Here is a 27,637-nt window from a genome sequence, read left to right as displayed (position 1 = left end):
ATTACCTTGGATAAAACAATAAATATATTTTAAAGTTGTAAACTTTATATTACACTGTGAAGTGTATGTTTGATGATTGCATCAAGCAAGAAAGTATTTGTAGGAAATAGTTTTTGTAAGAAAAGGCTTTCATTAATTTGCAGAGTATGTTGAAATTAATGAAATCCATCTTCCACAGTTAATGTTGGAGAAGATTGTCCAGTGTTTGATGGACTCTTTGAGTTTTGTCAACTCTCAACTGGTGGTTCAGTTGGTAAGTGCTAATACAATCAGATTTAAAAGTTGTTCTAAACTTGGTGTGTATCTTCCAGGTTATTTGTATAAAGCAGAAGTTTTAATGATTGTGAATTTTGATAACAAAAGGAAATCAGTATGTTTATAGTACAGTACAATTTACTTTCAAACCTCTATTTTGTTGTTGTGACTTAAATACTTTTGTAACTTACATTTTTCACTTACAGACTTCTTTCATCCCCCTTGTCTTCTAGCTATCATTGTTACTACCACCATCCACATAAACCATTATTTAATCTCAGGGCCCAGCTCTGGGAGAATGTTTTTCTAAGGAGAAACTCCTCTTTGTGTCATAGATGATTTCTGTTAAGTTTTATGATTTTAAGCTCTTTCTTATGCATGGCATACACTTGTAGGGTTTTCGTCTCGTTGTACTAATTTTTCATGTTAAATGTTTAAAAAGTCTGCCTTGTTTCTACTTCTTAGCTGGAGCCGTGAAGTTAAACCGACAACAGACTGATATGGCTGTTAATTGGGCTGGAGGATTACATCATGCTAAGAAATCAGAAGCATCAGGATTCTGTTATGTTAATGATATTGTGCTTGCCATCCTTGAATTACTAAAGTATGTTAATTTATATTGGTACTTTTTTCAGTGATAAAATGTTTTCATTAAAACACAATAAAAGTCTGTGGCTTAAAAAAAATCAGGTAAACCATAGGTTGAAATAGTTAATGGTGAATTTTCTGGGAATTCATTACACAACAATGAAGAAATGCAGGAAGTTTGCCCAAATCTTCAATTATTAAGAGTTAGAAGTGTGGCCAGGCACTATGGCCCAGGCCTGTAATCCCTCCACTTTGGGAGACTGAGGTGGGCAGATCTCTTGAGCCCAGGAGTTTGAGACCAGGCTGGGCAACATGGCAAAACCCCATCCCTTCCAAGAAAAAAATTAGCCAGATGTGGTGGCATGCATCTGTAGTCCCAACTACCCAGGAGGTTGAGGTGGGAGTATCTGAGCCCAGAAAGTAGAGTCTGCAGGAAGCCATGTTCCTGCCACTACACTCCGGCCTGGGCAACAGTGTGAGACCCTGCCTTAAAAAAAGAATTAGAAGTGTATAAAAGGCTGGGTGCCGTGGCTCACGCCTGTATTCCCAACACTCTGGGAGGCCAAGGTGGGTGGATCATGAGGTCAGGAATTCGAGACCAGCCTGACCAGCATGGTGAAACCCCATCCTACTAAAAACACAAAAATTAGCTGGGCGTGGTGGCATGTGCCTGTAATCCCAGCTACTCAGGAGGCTGACACAGGAGAATTGCTTGAACCTGGGAGGCAGAGGTTGCAGTGAGCCGAGAACGCATCACTGTACTCCAGCGTGGGCTACAGAGCCAGACTGTCTCAAAAAAAAAAAAAAAAAAAAAAAAGAATTAGAAGTGTATATAAATGTCAAAACTCCCATTAAATATCCTTTTTTAAAAGTAGTTTGGCAGTTTTCATTTTAGTTAGTTTCAACTAATAAAAAATGACAATGACCTTGGAAGTTTATGTTCTAGTATTTTGTAAGTTTTAAATTGAAGACAAAAATTTGAAACCAGTGTTTAAGGAAATTTATTTACCTGTTGAGTTAGTCTAACTGCCTAACTTACATATCTGAATGAGGCTTTGTTCTCTACTGATGGATATAAAATTATCTCTGAGTTGCTGCAGGAGTTACTTTTCCTTAGCTGTGGCTGCAGTTTGAGAGAGAGGTCTGTAGAGGTACTTATGAATTTGGACATTTGCAATGTTATTTTTTGCCATCAGTTATGACACATCTTAGCAGATTCTACTTTATATTGTACTGAGCTGGTGTTTTTTGCTTGTAGTTATTCCATGCATGCTATCCATAGAGGCTGATTTTTCAGTCACTGAAAATTGATACTGACTCCTCAAACAGTAATTGAGCAGGATCAGTGTAACATCTTGTCAGCTCATCAGGAGCAAAGGAAAATCATTTGCAATCATTTGCCTTGTGTTTTAATTGACTGTTGATGTTGGTTCCAATGTCTTCAACTCTTTGAGCAAGTTCTTGCCCACTCAGCTAATAGTTTTAAACAACTTTAATTTCTCTGGAAACAATTTTTTTGGGTGGTGTAATCAAACATGATTTAATAAATTGACGTGGTGCACAGCTTTCCTTGCTTGTCTAACACATGAGCCACTCAGAAACTTTAACTTGATCACAGCCTCGTTTCTGTTTTTTTAATTTTGTGAAGAAATTTTGCTATACTATTATACGCTCTTTATATTCTTATGAGAATATTCTTATGAGTGCTTAGTCTGGAAATATCAATTTACATTGTATTGTTTTATTTAGCACAGCTATGGCACCATTACATAATAAATACAATGCTTTGCCATCTAATAACAAAATCTCACTTCATTGTACTTCAAAAGGATGACATGAGAAATCCATTTCCCCCTTATATTGACATGAGTATGCACTGGTAACAAAATGTCATGATATGGTGACTCATGTGGCTCCTAACCTGTGTTTGAGTTACAACTGTGTCACTGTAATCTGTGGTGTTCCAAGCACCAGTTTGAAGTGATGAGAGTACCACATGTAGCCTCTGTCACAGCTAACCAATTGTGAAGTTCAAATGGAGCCCTGGGTAATAAACAATTGAGCATGGCCATCTTTCAGTAAAACTTTTTCTATGGACACTGAAATTTGAATTTTTTAATTGTCACATGTCAGAAAATACTCTTGGTTTTGTTTTTAAACCATTTAAAAAATATAAAAACTATTCTTAGTTCAAAGCTGAAAAAAGAGGCAATTGGCCAAATTTGGGCCATGGGCTATAGCTACCCAATCCCTATTTTATAATATTGAAGATTTACTACAGAGGTGTTTTAATTAAAGTGACAATCTTGAGTATGGTATAATCTTCAGTTTTTCATATATTAGAAATATGTGCTGTATTTTTGAAGCATGTAGAATAGAACAAATTTCACTAAGAGTAAATATGTATTTTTTAACCTACATAGGGCCGTAAGTGGGTATTTAAAGGCCGAAGGCTCAAACCTCAGATATTTGAATAGCCTTTTAGGCTGAATGTAAAAGGTGATTAAACATCCTGGAATGCTAGAGCTCAAAAATAGGTTTCCTGAATTTGTGGTGCTTCTTCCCATCTTACAACCTTTAAAGAAAAAACCAAAAACTTACGGATTTATTTTCAGGTATCATCAGAGAGTCTTATATATTGATATAGATATTCATCATGGTGATGGTGTTGAAGAAGCTTTTTATACAACAGATCGTGTAATGACGGTATCATTCCATAAATATGGGGAATACTTTCCTGGCACAGGAGACTTGAGGGTAAGACTAAATTCTGTCTTAATAAATACTGTGAGATGAACCTAGGAGATCAGTAACCTTATACTTCAAGTAGAATTTTTCCTGAGTTAATAATTTGAAACTTGTATGCAGAATTGAATTACTTCGTATGCAGTAACATTGGCTAAAATTCACTGTTGCTAACTAAGCAACAATTTAGTGAGAAATTAAGGACTGTTTTTTTTTTCCTCAGCTGTTTTCTTTGGTTAAATAAATGTTTTTGAATATCCACAAAGCATGAAGCCCTTCTCTTGATGTTCAGTTTGAATCTTCAGAACTACCTGCTGGTAGCCTATGTTGCTGTTGATTGTAAGGATCAGTGGAATAAAATAGACTAGGTCTTTTGAGGTTCTTCTGCTCCTCTCTTTTGTGATTGGTCTTGACTTTCAGTAGGTCTAATTTTAATCTTTTTTTTTTCATTAAGCTTTTAAAATTGGTAATGTATTTACGTAGAGAAAGAATAGTATAGCCCTGCCTGCCTGTTACATTAAGTGTATTTCTATTTTATTTCTGTTACCTTTTTCCATTTGATGCTCTTGTCTTTTATGACTGTGAAAACCACTGGTCAAATCCTATTTCTGTAAGCTCATTGAAGGTTTTTTGCCTCACCACACTTTTTTTGAACCTAACTACACGCATGTTGAAATGTATTCAATAATTTAAACAGCTGTTTTTAGTTAAGCCTGGATTATATGGGAGATTTGTCTTATATGGCATTGAACAAAGTTCTAAACTATTTTTTTAAGGTTATTTTTCACGTCTATGGTATATCATTACAGTTTAGCAGCCAGAGTTTAAAGAGTTGCCATAAAGTATTCTTAAGCTGTATGGTTTTTCTTTGTTAGACCACAATGTGATACTTTCTTAGTAAACTCTTTGAGTAAAAGAGTTACCTTAATAAAACTTTTCCATACTTACATATGGGTGGGAGGTCAAATGTTTGGTTTGAATTTAAATTATTTAGCTTTTAAAATTGCAGATTTGTAATTTCAGTTCCTTGCCAGTAAACTCCTTCAATTTATCCCTTTCCCCACCTGGTCTTACAGACTGGTGGTTCTCAAACAGTGGACCCTAAACTGAGGAGAAAGCAGACCAGCATCACCTGGGAACTTGTTAGAAATATACATTCTTAGGGCCCAGAAACTGGGTGATTCTCCACCTTAAAGTTTGAGAATCACTGCTGTAAACCGACAGAATATATTTGTCAGCAACCATTACATCCTAGTGGAAGTCAAGCAGAAGTCTTCTCTGTTTTAAGCTTAAAGAATAAGACAGTATCTTCGCAGTATGATCCTAGTTTATCTCAGAAGTGGAAAATGGAAGCCTCATGTAATTTCTGACAGGTGAATGTCACTATGGTCTCTTCTCAGTTATTATTCATAATTCTTACAGTTTGAAGTTTTTGAAAATATTAGAGAATGCATGTTTTAGAAGGATTTGAGACTGGCTTTCAACATCTCTTTTTCTTAAGATTTTACAGTCGCTGTATTAAATGATGTTTTAAGGATAACATTTGAATATTTTAAGCGTGTCCCCATAATTTTGTGAGAGAATTAAAATCAGTCATTACATTATACTATTTATTTGTACAGCTATATTTGGACTTTCTGTGTAACTCACGTGTATCTTTGGATGTTAATTTAATAAACACTCCTTTTTCTGCCTGCTAGTTCATTCTAATGCTGAAAAGAAGGCTACTCTGAGCTTAGCTCATTGTTGAAACTCTGTTTGCTTTAATTCGAGTAGTCTAGTGGAAGAAAGAAAGGTGGCGTAGTAGCAGTTGCAGAATGAGATCTGGAAGAGATAAAGCTTAGTCTAACAAGGGCAGCAGCTCTGAGTTGCCAGCTAGTTAGTGGCAGTTAGGATGAGAAGTGCTGACCAACTTTTCTGCATTCTGAAATCTTAGAGTCAAAATATATTTCATCTGTGTTTTAACTGTGCAGTAGGGGTGTAAGGATTCACAATACTTTGGCTTTTCCATATTTGTATGGCTTATATTTAGTTACTAAATCTTAATAAAAATTTAGACTGCAAGAAAATTTGGGAGAGCAGGTGTGTAATTTTGCTTGCTTTCCCCTCGTTGGATGTTGGGTCTCATAACTCTAATATTGAGGGTAAATTTTGCTTTTGTGAAATTGGACTGAAGCTAAGATCATTCCATGAGAGGTTCAGGAAGAACTTGCACAAGTGCTAGTAATCCTAAAAATCCATGGATCTTCGAACATTATAATTTAACACACATAAGAATTAGGCACCCCACACCCCAGCCAGGCACGGTGGCTCATGCCTGTGATCTCAGCACTTTGGAAGGCTGAGTCAAGTGGATTACCTTAAGTCAGGAGTTCGAGACCAGCCTGACCAATATGGTGAAACCCTGTCTCTACTAAATACAAAAAAGAATTAGCTGGGCGTGGTGGCGTGCACCTGTAGTCCCAGCAACTTGGGAGGCTGAGACAGGACAATTGCTTGAACCGAGGAGGCAATCTTGGCTTACTGGAGTGCAGTGAGCTGAGATCATGCCACTGCACTCCAGCCTGGGTGACAGAGCAGGACTCCATCTCAAAAAAAAAAAGTGGCACTCTCCTAATCCTTTGGTATTGCAGTTAAAATACTAGTTTGTGGTAATGTCTGTACTATACAGTATCTTCTAGGAATACATAACACACACACAAATGCATACGCACACATACAAATGCATAACATATACAAATAAGTATATATAATACGTGTATATATCACTTAAGAGTATATGTAGCTGGAACCTTTGTATCTTTTGAGAGAGATTAATGCCTGGAGTGACACTCATTCAGCAAGTAGAAACAAAATTTATTTGAAGTCCAATTAAAGAACAACTCTGAGGCTGGGCACCATGGCTCACGCCTGTAATCCCAGCGCTTTGGGAGGCCGAGGTGGGTGGATCATCTGAGGTCAGGAGTTTGAGACCAGCCTGACGAACATGGAGAAACCCTGTCTCTACTAAAAATACAAAATTAGTCGGGCATGGTGGTGCATGCCTGTAATCCCAGCTATTCGGGAGGCTGAGGCAGGAGAATTGCTTGAACCTGGGAGGCAGAGGTTGCAGTGAGCCCAGATCGCGCCATTGCACCTCCAGCCTGGGCACCAAGAGCAAAACTCCGTCTCAAAAAAAAAAAAAAAGAACAAATCTGGTGCTTTAGTTGGTAGCTGTTAAATCTTCGAGAAAGTCTGGGTCGTTCTTTCATCATAAGTAAACTTATACCAACAGATTGTGAACCACAAGAAGGATTCTGCAGATGATTGTCCTGCAGGGCTTTTTGGCTTCATTTATTTTCCACAGGTTTACTCATAAAGTTGCCTTGCTATCTTACATATTCTGCTTATAATGGATTTTCTGGTTTAATGTAATAATGTAATTTCATTGCCTTTAACTGCTTGTGTTAAATTTCTTTTCTCTCAAAAATAATCACTACAGATTAATTGAAAATGGTTCTTGTGTGCTTTACAATCAGTTTATAAATATTGGAGCATATACTTATTTGTTCTTTATTATTTCCTTTCTCAATTTGATTGTTCCGGTCTCAACTTCTAAGATGAATTCAAAATTGGATCCTTAATAGTCTTTTAGTCTTTTCAAAATGTAGTAAGCAAATGTCAAACTTTTTGTTATAGAATATTTTCTAAGATCTGTTTAATTACGTATTTTAGGATATTGGTGCTGGAAAAGGCAAATACTATGCTGTTAATTTTCCAATGAGAGATGGTATAGATGATGAGTCATATGGGCAGATATTTAAGCCTGTAAGTATTATTTTCAAAATTGGAATGGAATTTCAGAATGTTATTGGAGATGCTAACATTTGTTATCTTGTGTGTAGATTATCTCAAAGGTGATGGAGATGTATCAACCTAGTGCTGTGGTATTACAGTGTGGTGCAGACTCATTATCTGGTGATAGACTGGGTTGTTTCAATCTAACAGTCAAAGGTAAGCAATTCAAAGGGTGGTATTCCCAGAAGAAAATGGTTTTTCTTCCACCTAAGAACTTCCCATAAAAGTTCTCATAGTTTCTTGCCTGCTGTTTTAACACTATACTCTGCATTTTTCCTGGGGTTTTGTCTGTCGTATGTATGACTAGAGTTATTCTTGTTACATTGTGGCAGATTTATATGTACATTTATACATGACTAGTTTTTTAGTTTATTGTAGTTTGAACCCAAGACAGCTATTTTCGAATGTTTTTGTTAACTCAGTGTCAATAGAACATGCCTACTTTATTACTTAATTGGATTATTCTCATTAAGGAAGAAGGTTTAGCTCTCCTTACCACTTTGCCCACAGCATACTTGTAACCCTTCCCATATCTCAATTTTTTACAAATCAGAATTTGGTTGTGACATTTAGTGTTTACAGCAGCATCTTCAAACACTTTTCAGCTTATCCAAGTTTTCTTTGCCGCATAATTGTTCCTAAGTTTCTCATTTGCTTAGTTTTCTCTCCACTTATTGCTAAACTACTGGTGTCTCAGTATCTTCATGTGTTCAGATCCATTGAATATTCTGTCACTTTTACCTTCTTGAAAAACATCTGTTCATGTTTGGATGACTATCTTTGGTAGACCTGGCAGGACATATAGCTGTTTTTTGCTTTTTTTCTGTTGTATTGGTTCTCCCTGGTGGCTCTGTTCTCTGTCGTTAATTTTTTTCTCATGTTTTGGTGGAGCGCCTTCTCAAGTAGCTTCCTGATAAAAAGAGTGTGGGAGATTAGGAGTGCTGTAGTACATACTAAATTTTGATCATGTGTTGGAGTCAGCATATGATGGAAGTCTAGGCCAAAGCAAAATATCACCATTCTGGAATGAACTTCTAGGGTGTAAGAATAAATCTGAAATTTAATAAGATCTTAAAAATTTATTTGTTGATTAGAAATGATTTTTATCATGAGTGTTTGTATATGATTTTAGAGGTTTTTTTTCCATGTGAACTTTTAGGTAGCAAGTTGATACTCTGCTTTGTATTCTCTTTAAGATGTGGAGAATTCTCAAATAGAACTTTCTCCAGAACAACTGCTGGTCTTAATGGAATTGGATAACTAAATACAGATATTAAAAGCTTCTTTACTTAATGTTATGATTGCTACTATACCAGCTGTATTAGAATTATGGTATAGTCTGTTATTCAATATTAAGTTGAATGATATTAAATTAATTGTCCCTTTGTAGGTCAACAGTGGTTGAACAGCATGTAACTTAATGTGTTAATAACCATCTTTTGCCTCAAAATGTTTATAAACTTTCTAAAACGATCTACCTGATGTACTCTTAAGAGTGTGTATTAACTATCAGTTTTCCTGTTAGACATGAAAGTCCTTAATGTTTTTGTACTTTAGTTTTTATAATCATTTCGCTGTTAGAAAAACATTTACGTTGTGTTTCAGCTAATAGAGTTTCAGTTGTATAAAGCATGTAAGGATATTTGTAATTCCCAAGTCTTAAACTTCATTCTGAGTTTCTCTACTGCCAACTTTGATTCAGCTTTTCCAGATCTGCTGAAGTTAGTTATCTCTTGTCCATCTCCTTGCTCCCATCAGCTATATTCTTGCTCTTGTATTCTCTCCCATTCTTCATTTTTATGAATTTTGGCCTTTAAAAAAATCCCTTTCCAGTCATTTTTGTCAAGTTTTGAAATGAAGGAAAAGTAAACATCTCTTTGTTTAGCCAGCTATCTTTACTTGGAAGCCTGTAAGTTAACTTTTTGTATGTTTGTTTTGTCTTTAAAAATATCCAAATGGTTTTTATCTGTTATAAGAAACTTTTCTAGTAGCAGTAATAAAAATTGGGTGCTAGAATTATGTAAATCACATAGTGCAACTATTGAAGAATGCTTAATGAAAATTCCCACAGTATACAGTTACATGAAGAGAACAGATAAACTTTGTAAAATTAACTCTGAATTGGAAAGAAATATAGAAAAACGATTTTCTTCTTTAAAGATTGAGTTATGTGCCTAACTGGTGATATTACTCAAGGGGAACTTACTGATAACTTGTAAATTATTATTGAATTAAGACATTTATCCACAGAAAATATTTACTTTTATGTTAGGTTTACTATTAATATTATATTTAAATTTCTACACATAGAAGTTGAAGTTTTTGAAAATAGTAATAGATATTTTTTTTTTTTTTTTTTTTTTGAGAAGGAGTCTCGCTCTGTCACCCAGGCTGGAGTGCAGTGGCCAGATCTCAGCTCACTGCAAACTCCGCCTCCCGGGTTTACGCCATTCTCCTGCCTCAGCCTCCGGAGTAGCTGGGACTACAGGCGCCCGCCACCTCGCCCGGCTAGTTTTTTGTATTTTTTTTAGTAGAGACGGGGTTTCACCGTGTTAGCCAGGATGCTCTCGATCTCCTGACCTCGTGATCCGCCCGCCTCGACCTCCCAAAGTGCTGGGATTACAGGCTTGAGCCACCGTGCCCGGCCGAAAATAGTAATAGATATTTTTAACTCTTAAGTTATGAAAATTACTCAGTACCACTACCTAAAGTTAACTCAGGGTTAAACTATGTTGTTTAGCTTTCTGTAATTATTTTACACATGTCCATAAGGAAAGAAATGGTAATAAAAATTAATTTAGATTATACATAATGTTTTATTGTAACCTGATGAATTTCACCATGTAACCCTACATGAACATCTTTCTATGTTAATAAAATAGATGTACATTCATAGTATAGTCTTAATATAATTGTGTACTTGGCTTCCATCAGGGACACTTGTTAAAATAGCCAATCTTAATTTTTTAATGTATTATTGTGTGAAACGTGTTTGGAAAAAGTTTTAGACTTGAACTTTTTTACATTTTTATTTGTTTTTTAAATATTTAGAAAACCATTTTGGTTGAATAACATTTGCACTTACTATCTTTTTAAAATTTATTTTTCATACTGTTACAGTATGCAGATTTTGTTGTTACCCAAATCTTCTTGTCTTAGGTCATGCTAAATGTGTAGAAGTTGTAAAAACTTTTAACTTACCATTACTGATGCTTGGTGGAGGTGGATACACCATCCGTAATGTTGCTCGATGTTGGACATACGAGACTGCAGTTGCCCTTGATTGTGAGATTCCCAATGGTAAGTGTTCTTACTATGATATCTTTATTGTATGAACTGTCAATACAGATGCTCCTCCAGTTATGTTGCAATTAGGTCCTGATAAACCCATCATAAGCTGAAAGTATAAGTAGAAGATTGATATAATACACCTAACCTACCAAACATGACTTAGCCCAGCCTACTTTGAACATGCTCAGAACAGTTAGGTTAGTCTACAGTTGGACAAAATAATCTAATACTGAGCCTGTTTTGTAAAATAAAATGTTGAATATCTCATGTAATTTATTGAATACAAGACATTGAAGTTGTGACAAAAAAGCCAGAAAACTGTAAGTCAAGCCGTTGAAAGTCAGAGACTGTATATCAACATGGATGGATGGATGATTAGAGTAAGCACCATTGTTTATAAATAGGAGAACATTCACTTTATGTTCACTTTTAAACGTTTTCTTTGGAACTATTTCACCACCTAAATCTGGATTCTGTGCATGGATTTTTGTGAAAACTGAGCTTGTAATGTGTAACTCTATTTTATTGTTTTCATTAGAGTTGCCGTATAATGATTACTTTGAGTATTTTGGACCAGACTTCAAACTGCATATTAGTCCTTCAAACATGACAAACCAGAACACTCCAGAATATATGGAAAAGATAAAGTAAGAAATCATTGAATTGTTTTGATAAACGTTTTATCTTGACAAAGATTTAGGATGCTTTAGAGGGCCAAGTATGATGAGCCCTTTTAACTTTATTAGATATTTCTCTTGTTTCTTTCTAAAGGATTTGAAACATTAAGTTACTGATTATTCTTTTTTTTTTTTTTTTTTTAATTTTAAATTTTTTTGTCAGGATGGGTGTCTCAAACTCCTGGCTTCAAGTGATCCTGTCACCTCTGCCTCTCAGAAGTGCTGAGCTTACAGGCATGAGCCACCATGTTCAGCCATTTAATTTCTTCAGTTAATGGAAATAATATTTTTTTATTAGTTGAAAAGTATTTGAAAATTGCAAGGCGCACTATAAGTTATTTTCATTGTCTGAAACATTTTGTTAAGGCTTTGTCTCCACAAGCAAATTAGGGACATTATAGTACATAGCATGGGTTTGAGTCACCTCTGTACCACAAACAAGCTGTATGATATTTGATAAGTTCACCTGCCTTTGTGCTTATGTTTTCCCCTCATTGAAATGGGGGACTAAAATAATGCCTCCTTGGCCAGTCAAGGTGGCTCATGCTTATAAACCTTAATGCTTTGGAAGTCAAAGATGGGAGGAGAGCTTTAGACCAGGAGTTTGTGACTAGCGTGGGCAGTATAGTGAGACCTTGTCTGCAAAAAATTTAAAAATTTGCCAGGTATGATGGCGTACAATTGTTGTCCTAACGCAGAGGCTGAGGCAGGAGGATTGCCAGGAGTTTGAGGCTGCGGTGAGCTATGAGCTTGCCACTGCACTCTAGTCTGGGCAACAGGGAGACCTTTTACTTTACAGGTTTAGCTATACCAAAGATGAAATTTTTTGCTAAAATATTTTCTCTTGCATGTAAGAACTGCAAAGAAATTGAATTTTGTCTAATAAACTTTGCGTGTGTAATTTAGACAGCGTTTATTTGAAAATTTGCGCATGTTACCTCATGCACCTGGTGTCCAGATGCAAGCTATTCCAGAAGATGCTGTTCATGAAGACAGTGGAGATGAAGATGGAGAAGATCCAGACAAGAGAATTTCTAGTAAGATAATGCCTTTATTTTTCCAGTTTGTCAAAATGATACTTCAAATGGAAGGTTTTAGTGGTCTAAGAACTTCACTATTAAGTCATGTTCACGAGCACACTATTATTATTGTCATTTTTGCCACTTTCAGAGATTTACCTTCCTGATCTCAAAACCTGATTTGGGTGTCAGCAGTTTCAGTTTGTACGGCTGGATATACATACATGATTGAAAGTTATCAAGAACTAGCCACTTCAGTATATTTGGCAGTTAATAAGACATCTCATTTATCTGAAGTAGGGTGAACCAAATAACTAAACATCTGTTTGATTTTGCAACTTCTCATTACACTTAATATGATGGTTAGATTGTAGCATAATGGTATGTGTAATGGTATAGACTGTCTAACATATTTGGTATTGGTACTTTTTTTGGTCTACTTTACCTCTCAGCTCTGAAATAAAATGCTGCTTTTTAAGTAATGATATTATTCCTATCCCCATCAGAAAAACACACTTTTTTCCTTCAGAGTTTCAGCATTTTTGAAAGAAAAAGAAATTCCCCCAATTTTTATTACATGTTTTTGAGACATTTCTTCATACATGAAAGCAAAGTTTTCAATTTTAAGTAAACCATTCCATTCAAATTTTAAAATCATTAGGCATTTGTTATCCTTTACCTTTAAATGTGGTAACTGCTGGTGCATTTGTATGAGTATGCTATAATGATTATAAAACCTGTGACTGTTTTTGTCAAAATTTATTAAATTTGTGCAGTTCGAGCATCAGACAAGCGGATAGCTTGTGATGAAGAATTCTCAGATTCTGAGGATGAAGGAGAAGGAGGTCGAAGAAATGTGGCTGATCATAAGAAAGGAGCAAAGAAAGCTAGAATTGAAGAAGATAAGAAAGAAACAGAGGACAAAAAAGCAGGTCAGATTTGTTTCTTGGTAATTGTGTTTTAATTGTAAATTTTAAAAATTGAGCTACATTGTAATGTTTATGGGATCCTGAAGTCAGTTGCGCAGGTATCAAAGGAGGAAGTATGCTAGGTAGATGGCTCTCTTTTTTCTTACATAAAAGTGGTACTTAGCTCTTAAAGCTTTTATATAAGTGTTATTGTTCCTATTTGCTTTAATAATATAGGAAACTTTATCTTCTTGATAACGTAGGTTTACAATAGTAAATGTACTGTGATAGAGATTGGGTGAGAAAGAGGACAAAGTAATTATGAATCTATTTGTAATGCATGGTCAGAACTGAACTTCTAAGGTAATTTTTAACTACCTAAAGCTTATTTAATGGGAGAAAACACAAAGAAGAGTTACATATCCCTAGACCAGTTTTGCCATTTTGAAAAAGGTCAAATAATAGATTTTGTTCAGAAATTGAAGAAAACATTAAAAGCTCTGAGGAAAGCTAGGAGGGGATTTGGGACCTGGGTTAGGGAGGAGATAATACGTTGATACATTGCCTTACTTTAAAACGCTGTGTTAGCTTTAGGCAATTGAATTTGCTACCTGAATCTGTTGCCTTTCATCTGACTTCCCAGAACACTTACACATGCCTCTGCCATTTTATTTAACACATCATATTATAGCACCTCATAGGATTTTGTCTCCCTGCTAGATTGAGCCGCTCATAGTTAGGGAACATAATATCTTAAATATTTGTATTCTCAGCGCTTGATGCATTTCCTAATGCAGGTAATGGTGATGAGCACATGTTTTAGTTAACCTGTTAATTTTGATCCTGTAGCGTGTGAAAAACTGATACAGAGATACTGATCCAATTTTTCCTGTATCTATCAAATTGAAGTTATGTGAATAAGCTGGCTCTTTTTTTTTTTTAACTAGCGAGTTCGTAATTTGTAACATCTGACACGTCTAGTTCTATTCTTTTCCTTGTGAATTCACTCCTCAATAGGCTACATACAGTTCTCTGTCTACCATTTTATAATTTTAACTTCCCAATGTATTATAATGATGGCTTCAGTCCAAAAATTCAAGCCATGACTGAGGTAAGGACTTAACTTTAGCTGTAGGATTTTTCTAACTTTTTTTCTTTTCTTTCATTTTCACTATGTCGTCGTCTTGTCTGTTTTTGGTATTCTCATTTTTAAAAGCTTTATCTTTTCTGTGCTTAAAAAATAAACCCTCTATTTGGTGATGGGGCTCTTCTGATAGGGCCTTGCAGTTGTTAAAATTCTTCAGCCTACAGAAAAATGAAATACTCTTTTGAAATCTATAGGTCAAAAGCTAGGCCCTATATAGGCCCATATAGGCCCTAGAGTTAGGGCCATCTTTTCTCTTCCTCCCCACCCCAATCCAGTGACTGTTCATAGCTTGTTCTGTCATCGTTTAGCAAACACCCAACACAAAGCCTATTTAGACCCTGATTCATTAATAATAAGATTGCATGATACCTTTTTATATTTTAAAAATAAAGTATATTTTGAAATATATATATACATTTTATATTTCAAAATAGGTTTTAATCTTTTCCCAATCTTTATTTTTAGACGTTAAGGAAGAAGATAAATCCAAGGACAACAGTGGTGAAAAAACAGATACCAAAGGGTAAATGATGTTCCTTATCGAGTACTTTTTACGTACTATAAAAATACTAAACATGTTTATTTGTGTGTGTGTATACACACTTCAGAAATACTAGACTGAACCTTAGAACATCATTATGAGGTGCTCTGCATTTTAGTTTGTATTGGTACATAAGACAACATATGCCATCTTACCTATTGGTGTATCAGTATAAACTAAATCAGTCAGTTTGTATTTTTGTACATAATTTATCTGAGATCCTTTTTTGTTATTGTCTTTTATATGTGCACTTAATGGTTTTCATGGTGTTATTTCTGTGTACATGATTTTTTTAGTGTTGTGAGATAGGTAACTTTAAGAAACAATTTTAAGTAAAAACAGTTGAGGATTTTATTGTCAGAAAGCATGTAAAAGTTTGGGCATACATAATTTTGTGCCAGCCTTTACAGGATAACTTGGAATGATTATAAAATCACTGGAAAGAGTAAGGCATTAATTACTCCAGAAACACTTAAGACATTATCAGTTAATGTGTGTGTTAGCATGAGCCTACAGGACCTGATCAATAGAGTAGGTCAGTGCATTGAAATCAAGATTGTGCCGTTGTTAATAATTCACATTGCCTCTTTTAACAGAACCAAATCAGAACAGCTCAGCAACCCCTGAATTTGACAGTCTCACCAATTTCAGAAAATCATTAAAAAGAAAATATTGAAAGGAAAATGTTTTCTTTTTGAAGACTTCTGGCTTCATTTTATACTACTTTGGCATGGACTGTATTTATTTTCAAATGGCTTTTTCGTTTTTGTTTTTCTTGGCAAGTTTTATTGTGAGTTTTTCTAATTATGAAGCAAAATTTCTTTTCTCCACCATGCTTTATGTGATAGTATTTAAAATTGATGTGAGTTATTATGTCAAAAAAACTGATCTATTAAAGAAGTAATTGGCCTTTCTGAGCTGATTTTTCCATCTTTTGTAATTATCTTTATTAAAAAATTGTACTTGGATTGTCTTTTGTCTGTTCATTACTACAATATGAAATCTTGTTTCGACGGCTGATGACATCATTTCTGTAGACTTACAATATACTCTAGATGAAAGATAATTACAGCTTGAAAGATATCTTATTTGCTGTTTCTTTGGGAAGAGTATTTGTAGTAATTATTATTTATTTTTGCAATAGAAATTCTACCACCTTGCCCTCTATAACTTAGCCCGTTAGTGTCAGTGAAGATTAACATCCCATTACGATTTGTGAAATAATAGTACAGACTCTACAGTTGAGATGTAGGAGTTCTTTGAGCTGACCCAAAGATCCTCAAAAATTGAAAATGGAAATTCTGAATTGAAAGGAGAAACGGACTAGAACTTGTGTTGACCAGACTTGCCTGTAGTATATTGCTGGTTTAAAATGGAACCTGCTATTCAGACAAAACCTGTTTCTTTTACTGCATTTACATGGCATCCAGGTTCCATTATTAGTTACATGACATCCAGGTTTCTAAGTCAAGGAAGTAAACACAAATGATTTATCATTCAACAGCTACTTGTTGTGTGTCTGCCCATTTTAAGACTGTGGGAGTGTAACGATATAATGGAAAAATGCTTTCACTCAGAGCTTACATTCTAGTGGCAGGAAGCAGACAAGTGGGGGTAATTCCTGCTACTAAGATGTGCAAAGAAGACAAAACATTTTAGGAACTTGCCAAAATCAGTAAAATCTCCTTTTTTGTCAGGCCCAAATTGATTCTTTTGAGATAAAATATTAAAAAATATTTCTCTACAGCTCTGTTAAATATTTCAGACATTCACGATAGCACATAGACTTTTGTAATGAACAGCTGTGCACCCACCCAGATTTAGCAAATATTTTACTTTTGCTATATTTGCTTCAGTGTTTTTTCTTAAAATACACCTAAATTGAAGCTCTCTTCATGTACTTCTGTCGTTTGTAATCCCTCCCTCCCAGCCTTAAGAAGTAATCACTATTGTGATTATTTTATCCATGTTTTTGTGCATATTTTACCCATGTTTTTGTACTTTAGCTACATATTTGTTATCAACCTATAAACCTTTATGACATTAGGAACTAAGGAACTTAGTCCCTTGGTTAGGAGGATAGTTAAATGTATTTAGTGTTGGTGAAACAGATGGTATTAACATTTGGACAATTCTGTAACTTTGCTTTTTTTCTATTATTTTTCCATAGCTTATTGGGGTACAGATGGTGTTCGGTTACATGAATAAGTTCTTTAGTGGTGATTTGTGGGATTTTGGTGCACCCATCACCCGAGCACTGCACCCTATTTGTAGTCTTTTATCCCTTGCCCTCCTCCCACCGTGCCTCCCGTCCACCATGATGATCCTCAGTTTCAAATAAGAAAATACCATTTCCCAGGCTCCAGATGTTCCGGCATCCTCCCTATGGATCTCCCAGTACCTGCAGCTCACAGGACAGTGGGGGCTGTGGTAGAGTCACCTAGGAGATCCTGGAGGAGATGGAACAGTAAAGATGGGAACTGAGCTCAGTACTCAGGTGCTGGGAGACGAAGGCCCTTTGCTTTTACCCCTGTTGAGACGCGTTAAGTATAGTTCATTTTGACTGCTATGTATTCCATTGTGTGAACATACTGAAATTGTACACTTCAATACTATACTGAATCTCCTTGGGTGTATTTAAGAGTTGTTGTTTTTCTAAGTAGTTTGTTATATACAACTAAAACCTCAAGAGAATTAAAGCAGTTTCAGCAAGGTGATTTGGTACAGCATTAATATCCAGAAATCAGTAACAGTGACCAAGTCTGTTAGAAGAACAAAGACCCCCATTTGTAATAACAATTAACAAAAATTTCTAGAAACAATTTGTAAAGAAGCTATGGTTCTGGTGTCTAGTAAGGTCAGTGTAACATGGTAGGATGTCAAAATACCCTAATACTTTAAAAAATTCATGTAGGATAAAAATGATATTTGAAATTGGCAAGGACAGACATTATTTTGTAAGTGGGATTAGGATAACAACTGATAACCAAATGGAAAAAAACCCAGGAGTTTTCTGCCTTCCACTAGAAGATTTAAATAGGAAAAGATGAAACTACCAAAAACCTAAACTCTTAAAGCAAATGGATTGGAGAAGGCCTAAGAGTGACACCAAACTCAACTATAAAAGAAATGATATATTTGATAACAGTTAATTCAGTGGACCAACAAAAACTCAGAAGCCAAGTCAAGAAAAATGACAAGAGACAGTGGGAGGCAGATTTCTAACACATCCCAGGTCAAAAGGCTCATATGTAAAGATAGTAGAGGAACACAAGTGTATAAGGATGTGAACTGGGAAACATAGTTTGTAAATACGAAAGATCTTTAACCTCAGTAAATAAAAAGCTATAGAGAGACTTACTTTTTAACCTCGTTTTTTAAACCTATTTTGTTTATTTATTTTGAGACAGTCTCAACTCTGTCACCCAGGCTGGTGTGCAGTGGCGCAGTCTCGGCTCACTGCAACCTTCACCTCCTGGGTTGAAACCATTCTCCTGCCTCAGCCTCCTGAGTAGCTGGGATTACAGGCGCCTGCCACCACGCCTGGCTAATTTTTTGTGTTTTTAGTACAGGATTTCACTATGTTGACCAGGCTGGTCTCGAACTCCTGACTTCGTGATCTACCCGCCTTGGCCTCCCAAAGTGCTAGGATTACAGGCGTGAGCTGCCGCGCCTGGCCATTTATTTCTTTTTTTTAAGAGAAAGGATCTCGGTCACCCAGGATGGAGTGTGGTCGCATGATCATATCTCACTACATCTTAGAACTTCTGGGCTCAGGGTATTCTCCCACCTCAGCCTCCCAAGTAGCTGGGACTACAAGTGTGCACCATCACACCTAGCTGATTCTTAAATTTTTATTTTGGAGAGATGGTGTTTCCCTGTGTTGCCCAGGCTGGTCACAACCTCCTAGGCTCAAGCAATTCTCCTGACTCAGGCATAAGCCACTGTACCTGACCTAAACCTATCATGTTACAGACTTAGAAAGCAACTATTGGGAAGTGTTTGAGGAAACTCATGTCAGGTTTGGTAAACTAAGACATTAACTCAAAAGTTATTTAATTCATTTAATGAAGGTGCCACGTTGTCTCAGTTGTCTATGGCATGGGTGGACACTGTTCTAAGTCAGCATTGGTACTCTAAGCTAGTTACATCATATCTAAGCTTTGCCCTTCTACCAGAGCTACTAGCATTCTGTCAATGGGTGATTATTTGAAGTTTTTACGTTGAAGTTAGTCACCTGCATCTTCTGTTTTTTTATGGTTTTGATATAGCAATACTGCTGAAGTTTTTTTTGATAACTGGGATTGGTAATATTTGTTATTCACATTGTGATATAAATGATAGGGGCTTTTGAAAACAAGTAGTAATCATTTCAATAACTTAGGGTCTCTTCACTATAATCTTAGGAAAATTACTAACTTCTGTGCCTCAGTTGCTTTGTAACTTAAAATGGGGAAAATAATAGTCCCTACTTCATAGGTTTGTTGTGAGGATTGAGTTAATAACATAGTTAATGCTCAGTAATGGTTAGTTGCTATTTTTCTTTCTTTCTTTCTTTCTTTTTTTTTCTTAAACAGAGCTCACTGTGTTGCCCAGGTTGGAGTGCAGTGGCATGATCTCAGCTCACTGCAACCTCTGCTTCCTAGGTTCAGGTGATTCTCATGCCTTAGCCTCCCAAGCAGCTGGGATTACAGGCGTGCACCACCACACCTGGCTAATTTTTGTATGTTTAGTAGAGACGGGTTCCCACCATATTGGCCAGGCTTGTCTTGAACTCCTGACCTCAAATGATCCACCCGCCTCGGCCCCCCAAAGTGCTGGGATTACAGGCATGAGCCACCGTGCCTGGCTTGCTATTGTTATGAGGTAAAGGTAGGTAGTTGGGTAAGAGTGGTGCCAGGGGAAGTTCTACGTTTTCGAGTGTTCCTTTAGATGCCAGATGGGTTGTAGCTGAGCCTTTTGTTGCAGTTTGATGCCTACTAGCGTCAGATTGCTAGGTCATGGTAGATAGAGAAGCAATCTTTTTGAGACCTGATTTTAGCAAGGATAGAATAATATTTGACAACTTTGGGGGGATTTAATGCCTCTGTAATGTGCTCAAGGATAATCTCAAAAAAATGGTATTAATAGATTATAGAAAAATAGAACTATCATATTGTTATTGGCTATTTACATGAGCAATGTGGAGAAATGTTCAGGATCACAGCATTTAGCAATTTCTCAATTGCTGCATTTCCTCACTCTACCACAAGATGGCAGATACTGCATTTTAAAATTTTTTTTCTGTGTGTTTTACAGTCACTTGGTGGCCCATGTAACATGCAGAGCAACATGTATTAACAGGTTCTTTTTGAATGCAATATTGGATTAAAAGCTATTTGAATTAAACTACAGTTAAGTATGCTGTTTAAGGTTTTTGTATAAGAATTTTTTTTTTTTTTTTTTTTTTTGAGACGGAGTCTCACTGTCCACCAGGCTGGAGTACAGTGGCGCGATCTCGGCTCACTGCAAGCTCCGCCTCCTGGGTTCACACCATTCTCCTGCCTCAGCCTCCCGAGTAGCTGGGACTACAGGCGCCCGCCAGGGCGCCCGGCTAATTTTTTGTATTTTTAGTAGAGATGGGGTTTCACCGTGGTCTCGATCTCCTGACTTTGTGATCCGCCCGTCTCGGCCTCCCAAAGTGCTGGGATTACAGGCGTGAGCCACCGCGCCCGGCCTTCTATAAGAATTATAACACTGGCCGGGCGCGGTGGCTCAAGCCTGTAATCCCAGCACTTTGGGAGGCCGAGACGGGCGAATCACGAGGTCAGGAGTTCGAGACCATCCTGGCTAACACGGTGAAACCCCGTCTCTACTAAAAAATACAAAAAAAGCTAGCCGGGCGAGGTGGCTGGCGCCTGTAGTCCCAGCTACTCGGGAGGCTGAGGCAGGAGAATGGCGTAAACCCGGGAGGCGGAGCTTGCCGTGAGCTGAGATCCGGCCACTGCACTCCAGCCTGGGCGACAGAGCGAGACTCCGTCTCAAAAAAAAAAAAAAAAAAAAGAATTATAACACTAATTTCTAAGTTTTACATCTGCAAAACACAGTAGAGTATATCTGGTAGTCATTGACTAATTGTGACTTTGCTGATCAGACAAAATGGAACTAATATTAGAGCCAGAATAATTTCTGTTTTGACTGGTGGTAAGAATCAGTTAGTATACAGAATGGGAAAGAATTGAAATTCATTTCTAGGAATTATAGCTTAAAATAGTGAATATTCAGGGGCACTGGGTGCTTGTTCCACGACTACTGTTTACTAAACTAAGTACCTAACTCCTTTGGTCTTTGAACACTGCAGAGTTATGATTAGGATTATTAATGAAAAAATCTTTTTTAGAAGAATAAACAACCGGTTAAGGACAGAAGACACCTTGATTAGATTCTGTTATTTGCTCTTTTTTATTAAGGTTGTTTTACTCTAAATGTTAAAGAAATATATAATTATTTCTAAAAGAAAATGAGTAGCAGGATTCTGAATAGGAAATTTTTTTGGCCAGAACCATTTTGCAACCAGTGGTTTATACTTAGGAGTGAATTGAACAAAGAAGCTCTAATCTGTTTTTGTGTTGTGGATTTTTGATTCGATTGATAAATCAGTAGCTTCCAGCTTCTCTCGTATCCTCTACTAGTCATCTTTTTTGTTTCTTCAGAAATAAACATCCCGGGTCACTTCCATGCACTTGCCACATACTTAATAGGATGGTGTACAGGTTAAACTTTTAAAGGAAAGTACAGACAGGCAATTCCTAAAGTAAAAGAGAACACAGTATCAAAACTGGTTGTACTTAACAAATACAAACAAAAAGTCATTACACTTCTGGCAACAAATACTGTTTGATTTAAAAAGACAAGAATTTCCCCTTTTGCTTTTATTTTTTTAGTATGCTATGTCCTTAAGTGAGAAATGCACTTCAAAAATTTTCTTATTCTGAAGTCTAGCCAGAACGTTTGAAGTTGTGTTGCCTTTGACTAGACTAGGTGAATGTAACTGTTGTGCCCTCTTGTGCCCATGGTAGATAATAGCCCTCCAAGCGTGAGGATGGGAGATCCGTTCACCAGTATTTCCAAAGTTATATTCTTAAAAAGGCTAGATTTCTAACTTTCATAGAATCTAGGTATGTTCTTTTCAACTCAGCATCTGATAAGAAAGTTTGGGCAAGTAGGTGTGAAAAATTTACTACTCTAAATACCATTTTCCAGGAAAGAATATAATTCAAAGTCCAAATTATTACTAGCTGTCATCTTCCCCAACAATCACATCAGCATTGTTATTGTCACACACATTTATTGGTATAGTTCAGTGTTCATATGTAATAGGCTTAGGCATCATTCCTGTGCTATTCCCTTTTGATGCCAAACACCCTTTTGTAATCTGTTTTGTTTGAAATCCAAATTAATATGTCTTAAAGTAAATGACAAAGCACTGGGCTTTCTTAACGTAATGGCTCTTCTGCCATTTTATTTCTAGAGTTAGGCAGAAAATTCTGTAAATCTGTCTTATTTCCAGTCTGTTTGCGACTATGGTGGGCAATAAATCTGATTTCCCAGAAAAACACATCTGGACCCCAATAGGTAAGTAAGGTAAACAAGACTCGCTTAAATTGTTTGTGCTTCTGACCTGACCTCAAAACACCATCGTCATCTAGAGCAGCAACATGTAAAGAACAATGCACTGGAAGTCACATGTACAGGTCTAGCACCAGCCTTTACATTATACAACTTTGCTTTGGGCAAGTCATTTAAATTTCTGTGCTTCAGTTTACTAAATCTATGAAACTGACTAGGTAACAGCTGACATGCTTTTCCACCACTCCCTGTTTTTTACCTGTGTCTGATGTCACAAATTGATCATTCCTTTCTGGCCTTGAGATCCGTATCAACCCAGATAGCCATTAACCCAGATAGTAAGAGTTAGCATTAAAGATAAAATGTTTTTGCCTTTCCTGTCCTGCAAGCTCTTTAAAGTCCAAAATATATATGCCTTTATGTCTTTACGTATAATAGGTGTGCAATATCTTTCTTGGTTGTTGAATAGGATAGGCTTATTAGACATTCCTTTTAATGTCAACTTTTTTTCTCATATTTAAACATTTGCCCATAGAAATTCATTTTTTAAAAGTTTTAAATCAGTTGATTATACCAAGCATTACTATTAAAAAAAAATCAAAGAGACCATGTAAAGTTAAATATAATCCTTAATAATAACAGGATTGGAATAACGGATAAAACAAATAAAGAGAACTCTCTCTATATGTACACACACACACACACACACACATATATACACACACATGTATATATGTGTGTGTGTATAAATTCTAGAGAATCCACACTCATGGGTCACTGGATGGCAGAGAAGTCCTCAGAGCATTGCATGGGTATAACTTGTTGAAAATTCACTCTCAAACATTTGCTGGATATCTGCCCTCTGGAGTGTTAGGGAAAGCTGTTCATGGAAAGTTGTCTCACAGGAGGAACTCTTATCATGAAACTCCCTGAGCTGGTGCAAGGGCAGCTATCTAGTGCTGCTGATCATTATACACAGCAGGGGTCAGATCCTAGAGAACTGGCTGGAGATGTAGGAGTAAGGAGCTAAAGAAGCCATGTGTGTTTCAGGGACCTGATGAGAAGAGCACACCTGAAAGTGAGAAAAGAAGCTTCTTCCTCCACTAGCAAAGCAGCTTGACATCATGCCAAGTGGCAAAACAGAAATATTTAAAGGGTTCAACTCCAATACTGCAGTGCAAACAGTAGAGGAGATACTTGAAGTTGAGAGGCAATAAAGTGTTAACTAGCCTATTCCCCTTTCCAAAGGACTTTGGTGTTACCTTTTGTGTGCAATGAAATAGTGTGTCAGCTATTATCTCTGGCCTGGGCTTAGCTAGACCTGAGTCTCTTGCTTTGCCCTCCATTCCCTAAAACTGAATCCATTCTTCCTTCCTGCACAACTATCAACATCTCTCCGAGCCATTATCACCACTATTCCAAGGGTGAATTTGTTGACTTTTACCATAAAGAACAGAGGGAACTCTAAAACAAAATGTGATTTTGAACAGTGAAGTCAGATGATATTCAGGCAAATTGTGTGTACTTATTCTCAGGGAGGCTATATAGGGTAATATAAAGACCATTGAAACAAGGCTTCATCACTTATTTGTGACCTTGGACAAGTTTCCTACACCTTGGTTTCCTCATCTGTAAAATGGTGAAAATATCAACTTCAGATAGCTATGAAGTTAAATGAGATATGAGTTTATCTCTGATCTTTCTCAAAGCTTCACTAGTATATTAAAAGGAGGTAAAAATCCAGAAGAAAAATGGAAGAGGAAACCACAGCAGAGAAGGGAAATGACATTTAGGAAAGTTAACCGGCAAGTGGTGACTAAAACCACCTGCAAGGGGAAAAGCTAGGGAACAATTGGTTCCCAGGCCAGAACTCCAGAAAGGTCTAGAAATGTGAGGCATCACAGAAAACCAGTGCAGACTGGAGTTGAAAATAGGAAGACTGACTTATGTCATTAAGAGGAGTATTTAGACCCCAGGATACTCTCCCCTAGACACTGAGAAACCTAACAAGCACCCTCCTCCACACTAATAAAAAAGGTGTACCCTCTGCTGAAGTTGAATCAGATTGGCTCTAGACTCAGAGACACAGGAAGTGAGGCATCACACTGAGAAAAATAATAGTCTTCATGTTGAACTGTGACACCTCATTGAATCTCAATATGGATCTCTTTGTGTTTATCCTTGGATTTTGTTGCTCCTTAGATTTGTAAATTCACGTATTTCATCAAATTTGAGAAGTTCTTGGAAAAGATCAACAAAATTGACAAACCACTAGGCTAAGAAAAAGACTATGTAAATAACTAAAATCAGAAATGGAAGTGGAGATATTACTGCCAACATTACTGAAATAAAGATTATGAATACTATGAAGAATTGTACACCAACAATTCAATAGCCTAGATGAAATGGAGAAATTCCTAGAAACACGGAAATTACCAAAACTGGCTCAACAGCAGATGGAAAATTTCTATGGACCTGTAACAAATAATAGGATTAAATCAGTAACCACAAACCTCCCAACGAAGAAAAGTCTGGGACCAAATTCACTGATGATTTCTACCAAACATTTAAAGAATTAACACCAATCCTTTTAAAACCTCTGAAAAATAGAAAGGAATATTCTTAACTATGACGTTTTCCCGAGACCAAAGGCAGTCAAAAGCACCACAAGAAACAAAAACAAAACCCCAAACACCCCTGCCAAGAAAACCCTACAGACCAACATCTCTTATGAATATAGATGTAAACCCCCAACAAAATACTAGCAAACTGAGCCCAACAGCATGTTAAAAGGATTATAAATCACAACTAAGTTTATCTCAGGAATGCAGGATAAGTTAAATGTAAGATAATCAATCAATGTAATACCCAGCATTACTAGACTAAAGAAAAAAAAAAAAACAACACATGACCTTTTGAAGTGACACAGAAAGGACATTTAATAAAATCCAGCACCCTTCCATGATATATTTTTAAATGCTCAGAAAACTAACAATAAAAGGGAACTTCTTCAACATTGTAAGGAACATTTATGAAAAACCCATAATTAACATCCTCAGTGGTGAAAAACTGAAGTTTCCCTTAGATCAAGAAAAGAGAAGGATGTTAGCTTTCATCATCACTATCCAACATTGTATTAGAATTATAGCAGAGCAATTAGACAAGAAAAAGAAATAAAAGTCAATTAAATTGGGAAGAAACAAGTGAAACTATCTTGATTTGCAGATGACACAATCTTATATGTAGAAAATCTCAATCCAAAAGAAAACTACCAAAGTTAATTAATTCAGTAAAGTTGCAGGGTGCAAGTTCAGCACATGAAAATCAGTTGGTTAGTTGGTTACTATATACCTAACAATCTGAAAAGGAAATTAAGGAAACAATTTTGTGTACAATAGTGCTCAAAAGAATAAGATAACTAGAAATAAATCTAACCAAGAGGTGAAAGACTTAATACACTGAAAATTACAAAGCACTGCTGAAAAAAATTAAAGATCTAAAAAAATGGTGAAACCTAAATAATACCAGGCTCATAAATTAGAAGATTTATAATTAAAATGGCAATGCTACCCAAAGCAACCTACAGATTCAGTGCAATGCCTGTCAAAATTCCAGTATCAGAAATGGATTAAGATTATAAAGAATACTGTAATATTTGCAGTCTTTCCTAGATAAACATCTTTCCTAGATAAACAAAAGCTGAGCAAATTCATCACCACCAGACCTATCTTACAAGAAATACTAAAGGGAGCTCTTCAATCTGAAAGGGGGGGAAAAAACCACTAACACACAAAAATAAAACAATTGAAGATAAAATAAAAAAACCCACTGATGGAAATTCAGTATATTGACAAACCAGAATACTTTAATACTGTAACTATGGTGTGTAATCCACTCATAACTCTAGTATGAAGCCCAAAGGACAAATCTTTCAAAAATAATAATAGTTACAGCAACTTATAAAGAGATATGCAATATAAACATATGTAAATTGAGACCACTTAAAGTCAACATTTGGTGGGGGATGAAGTTTACATTTAGAGTTTAAATTTTTTTCTTTATTTTTATTTTACTTGTGATCTATGATAAGTTGTCATCTTTAAAAAATAATTGTATATCTATACATTGTTTCTTATAAGTATCATGTAACCACAATATAATATAATCACTAAAAATGAAACCAACAAATTAAAACATACTACCAGAGAAAAATCACTTAACCACAAAGGAAAATAGTTAAAAAAAAAAAGGAAAGGAAAAGAGGAGATACAAAACAACCAGAAAACAAGCAACTAAATGGCAGAAGTAAGTTCTTATTTATCAATAATAGCACTAAATGTAAATAGACTCAGTTCTCCAAATAAAAGGCACAGAGCGGCTCAATGGATAAAGAAACAAGACCTAACTATATGTCGACCACAAGAAGCTCACCTTACCTATAAAGACACAGACTACAAGTAAATGGGTGGAATAAGATATTCCATGCAGCTGGAAACCAAGAAAGAAGAGGAGTAGCTACATGTATATAAGATAAAATAGACCACCAATGAAAGACTGCAAAAAGAGACAAAGAAATTCACTATATAATGATAAAGAGATAAATTCAGCAAAAGGATGTAACAATTATAAGTATCTATGTGCCCAACACCAGAACTCCCAAGTATTTAAAAGCAAGCAACAGATCTAAAGCGAGAGATAGACTGCAATATAATAATAGTAGGGAACTTTCGGCTGGGCGCGGTGGCTCAAGCCTGTAATCCCAGCACTTTGGGAGGCCGAGACGGGCGGATCACGAGGTCAGGAGATCGAGACCATTCTGGCTAACCCGGTGAAACCCCGTCTCTACTAAAAAATACAAAAAGCTAGCCGGGCGAGGTGGCGGGCGCCTGTAGTCCCAGCTACTCAGCTACTCGGGCGGCTGAGGCGGGAGAATGGCGTGAATCCGGGAGGCGGAGCTTGCCGTGAGCCGGGATTGCGCCACTGCACTCCAGCCGGGGCGACAGAGGGAGACTCCGTCTCAA

General features: G+C 36.3%; 1 protein-coding gene across 3 annotated transcripts in view; it reads left to right on the top strand.

Annotated features, from left to right (window-relative positions):
* Positions 1-15,978, top strand: part of HDAC2 (histone deacetylase 2) — a 30,470-nt gene extending 14,492 nt beyond the window's left edge. For all 3 annotated transcript variants that reach the window (XM_010356850.2, XM_010356851.2, XM_010356852.2), the window contains 11 exons: positions 179-253; positions 721-859; positions 3,459-3,600; positions 7,303-7,395; positions 7,473-7,581; positions 10,585-10,725; positions 11,255-11,363; positions 12,300-12,430; positions 13,189-13,344; positions 14,933-14,990; positions 15,605-15,978. In XM_010356850.2, coding sequence (XP_010355152.1) covers positions 179-253; positions 721-859; positions 3,459-3,600; positions 7,303-7,395; positions 7,473-7,581; positions 10,585-10,725; positions 11,255-11,363; positions 12,300-12,430; positions 13,189-13,344; positions 14,933-14,990; positions 15,605-15,635 — 1,184 coding nt within the window. In that variant the 3' untranslated portion in view covers positions 15,636-15,978. The remainder of the gene's footprint in view (positions 1-178; positions 254-720; positions 860-3,458; positions 3,601-7,302; positions 7,396-7,472; positions 7,582-10,584; positions 10,726-11,254; positions 11,364-12,299; positions 12,431-13,188; positions 13,345-14,932; positions 14,991-15,604) is intronic.
* The last annotated feature ends 11,659 nt before the right edge of the window (positions 15,979-27,637 follow it).

The sequence above is a fragment of the Rhinopithecus roxellana genome, chromosome 4, assembly GCF_007565055.1.
Source record: "Rhinopithecus roxellana isolate Shanxi Qingling chromosome 4, ASM756505v1, whole genome shotgun sequence".
Lineage (NCBI taxonomy): Eukaryota > Metazoa > Chordata > Mammalia > Primates > Cercopithecidae > Rhinopithecus > Rhinopithecus roxellana.
This window is presented reverse-complemented; position numbering and strand designations above follow the sequence as displayed.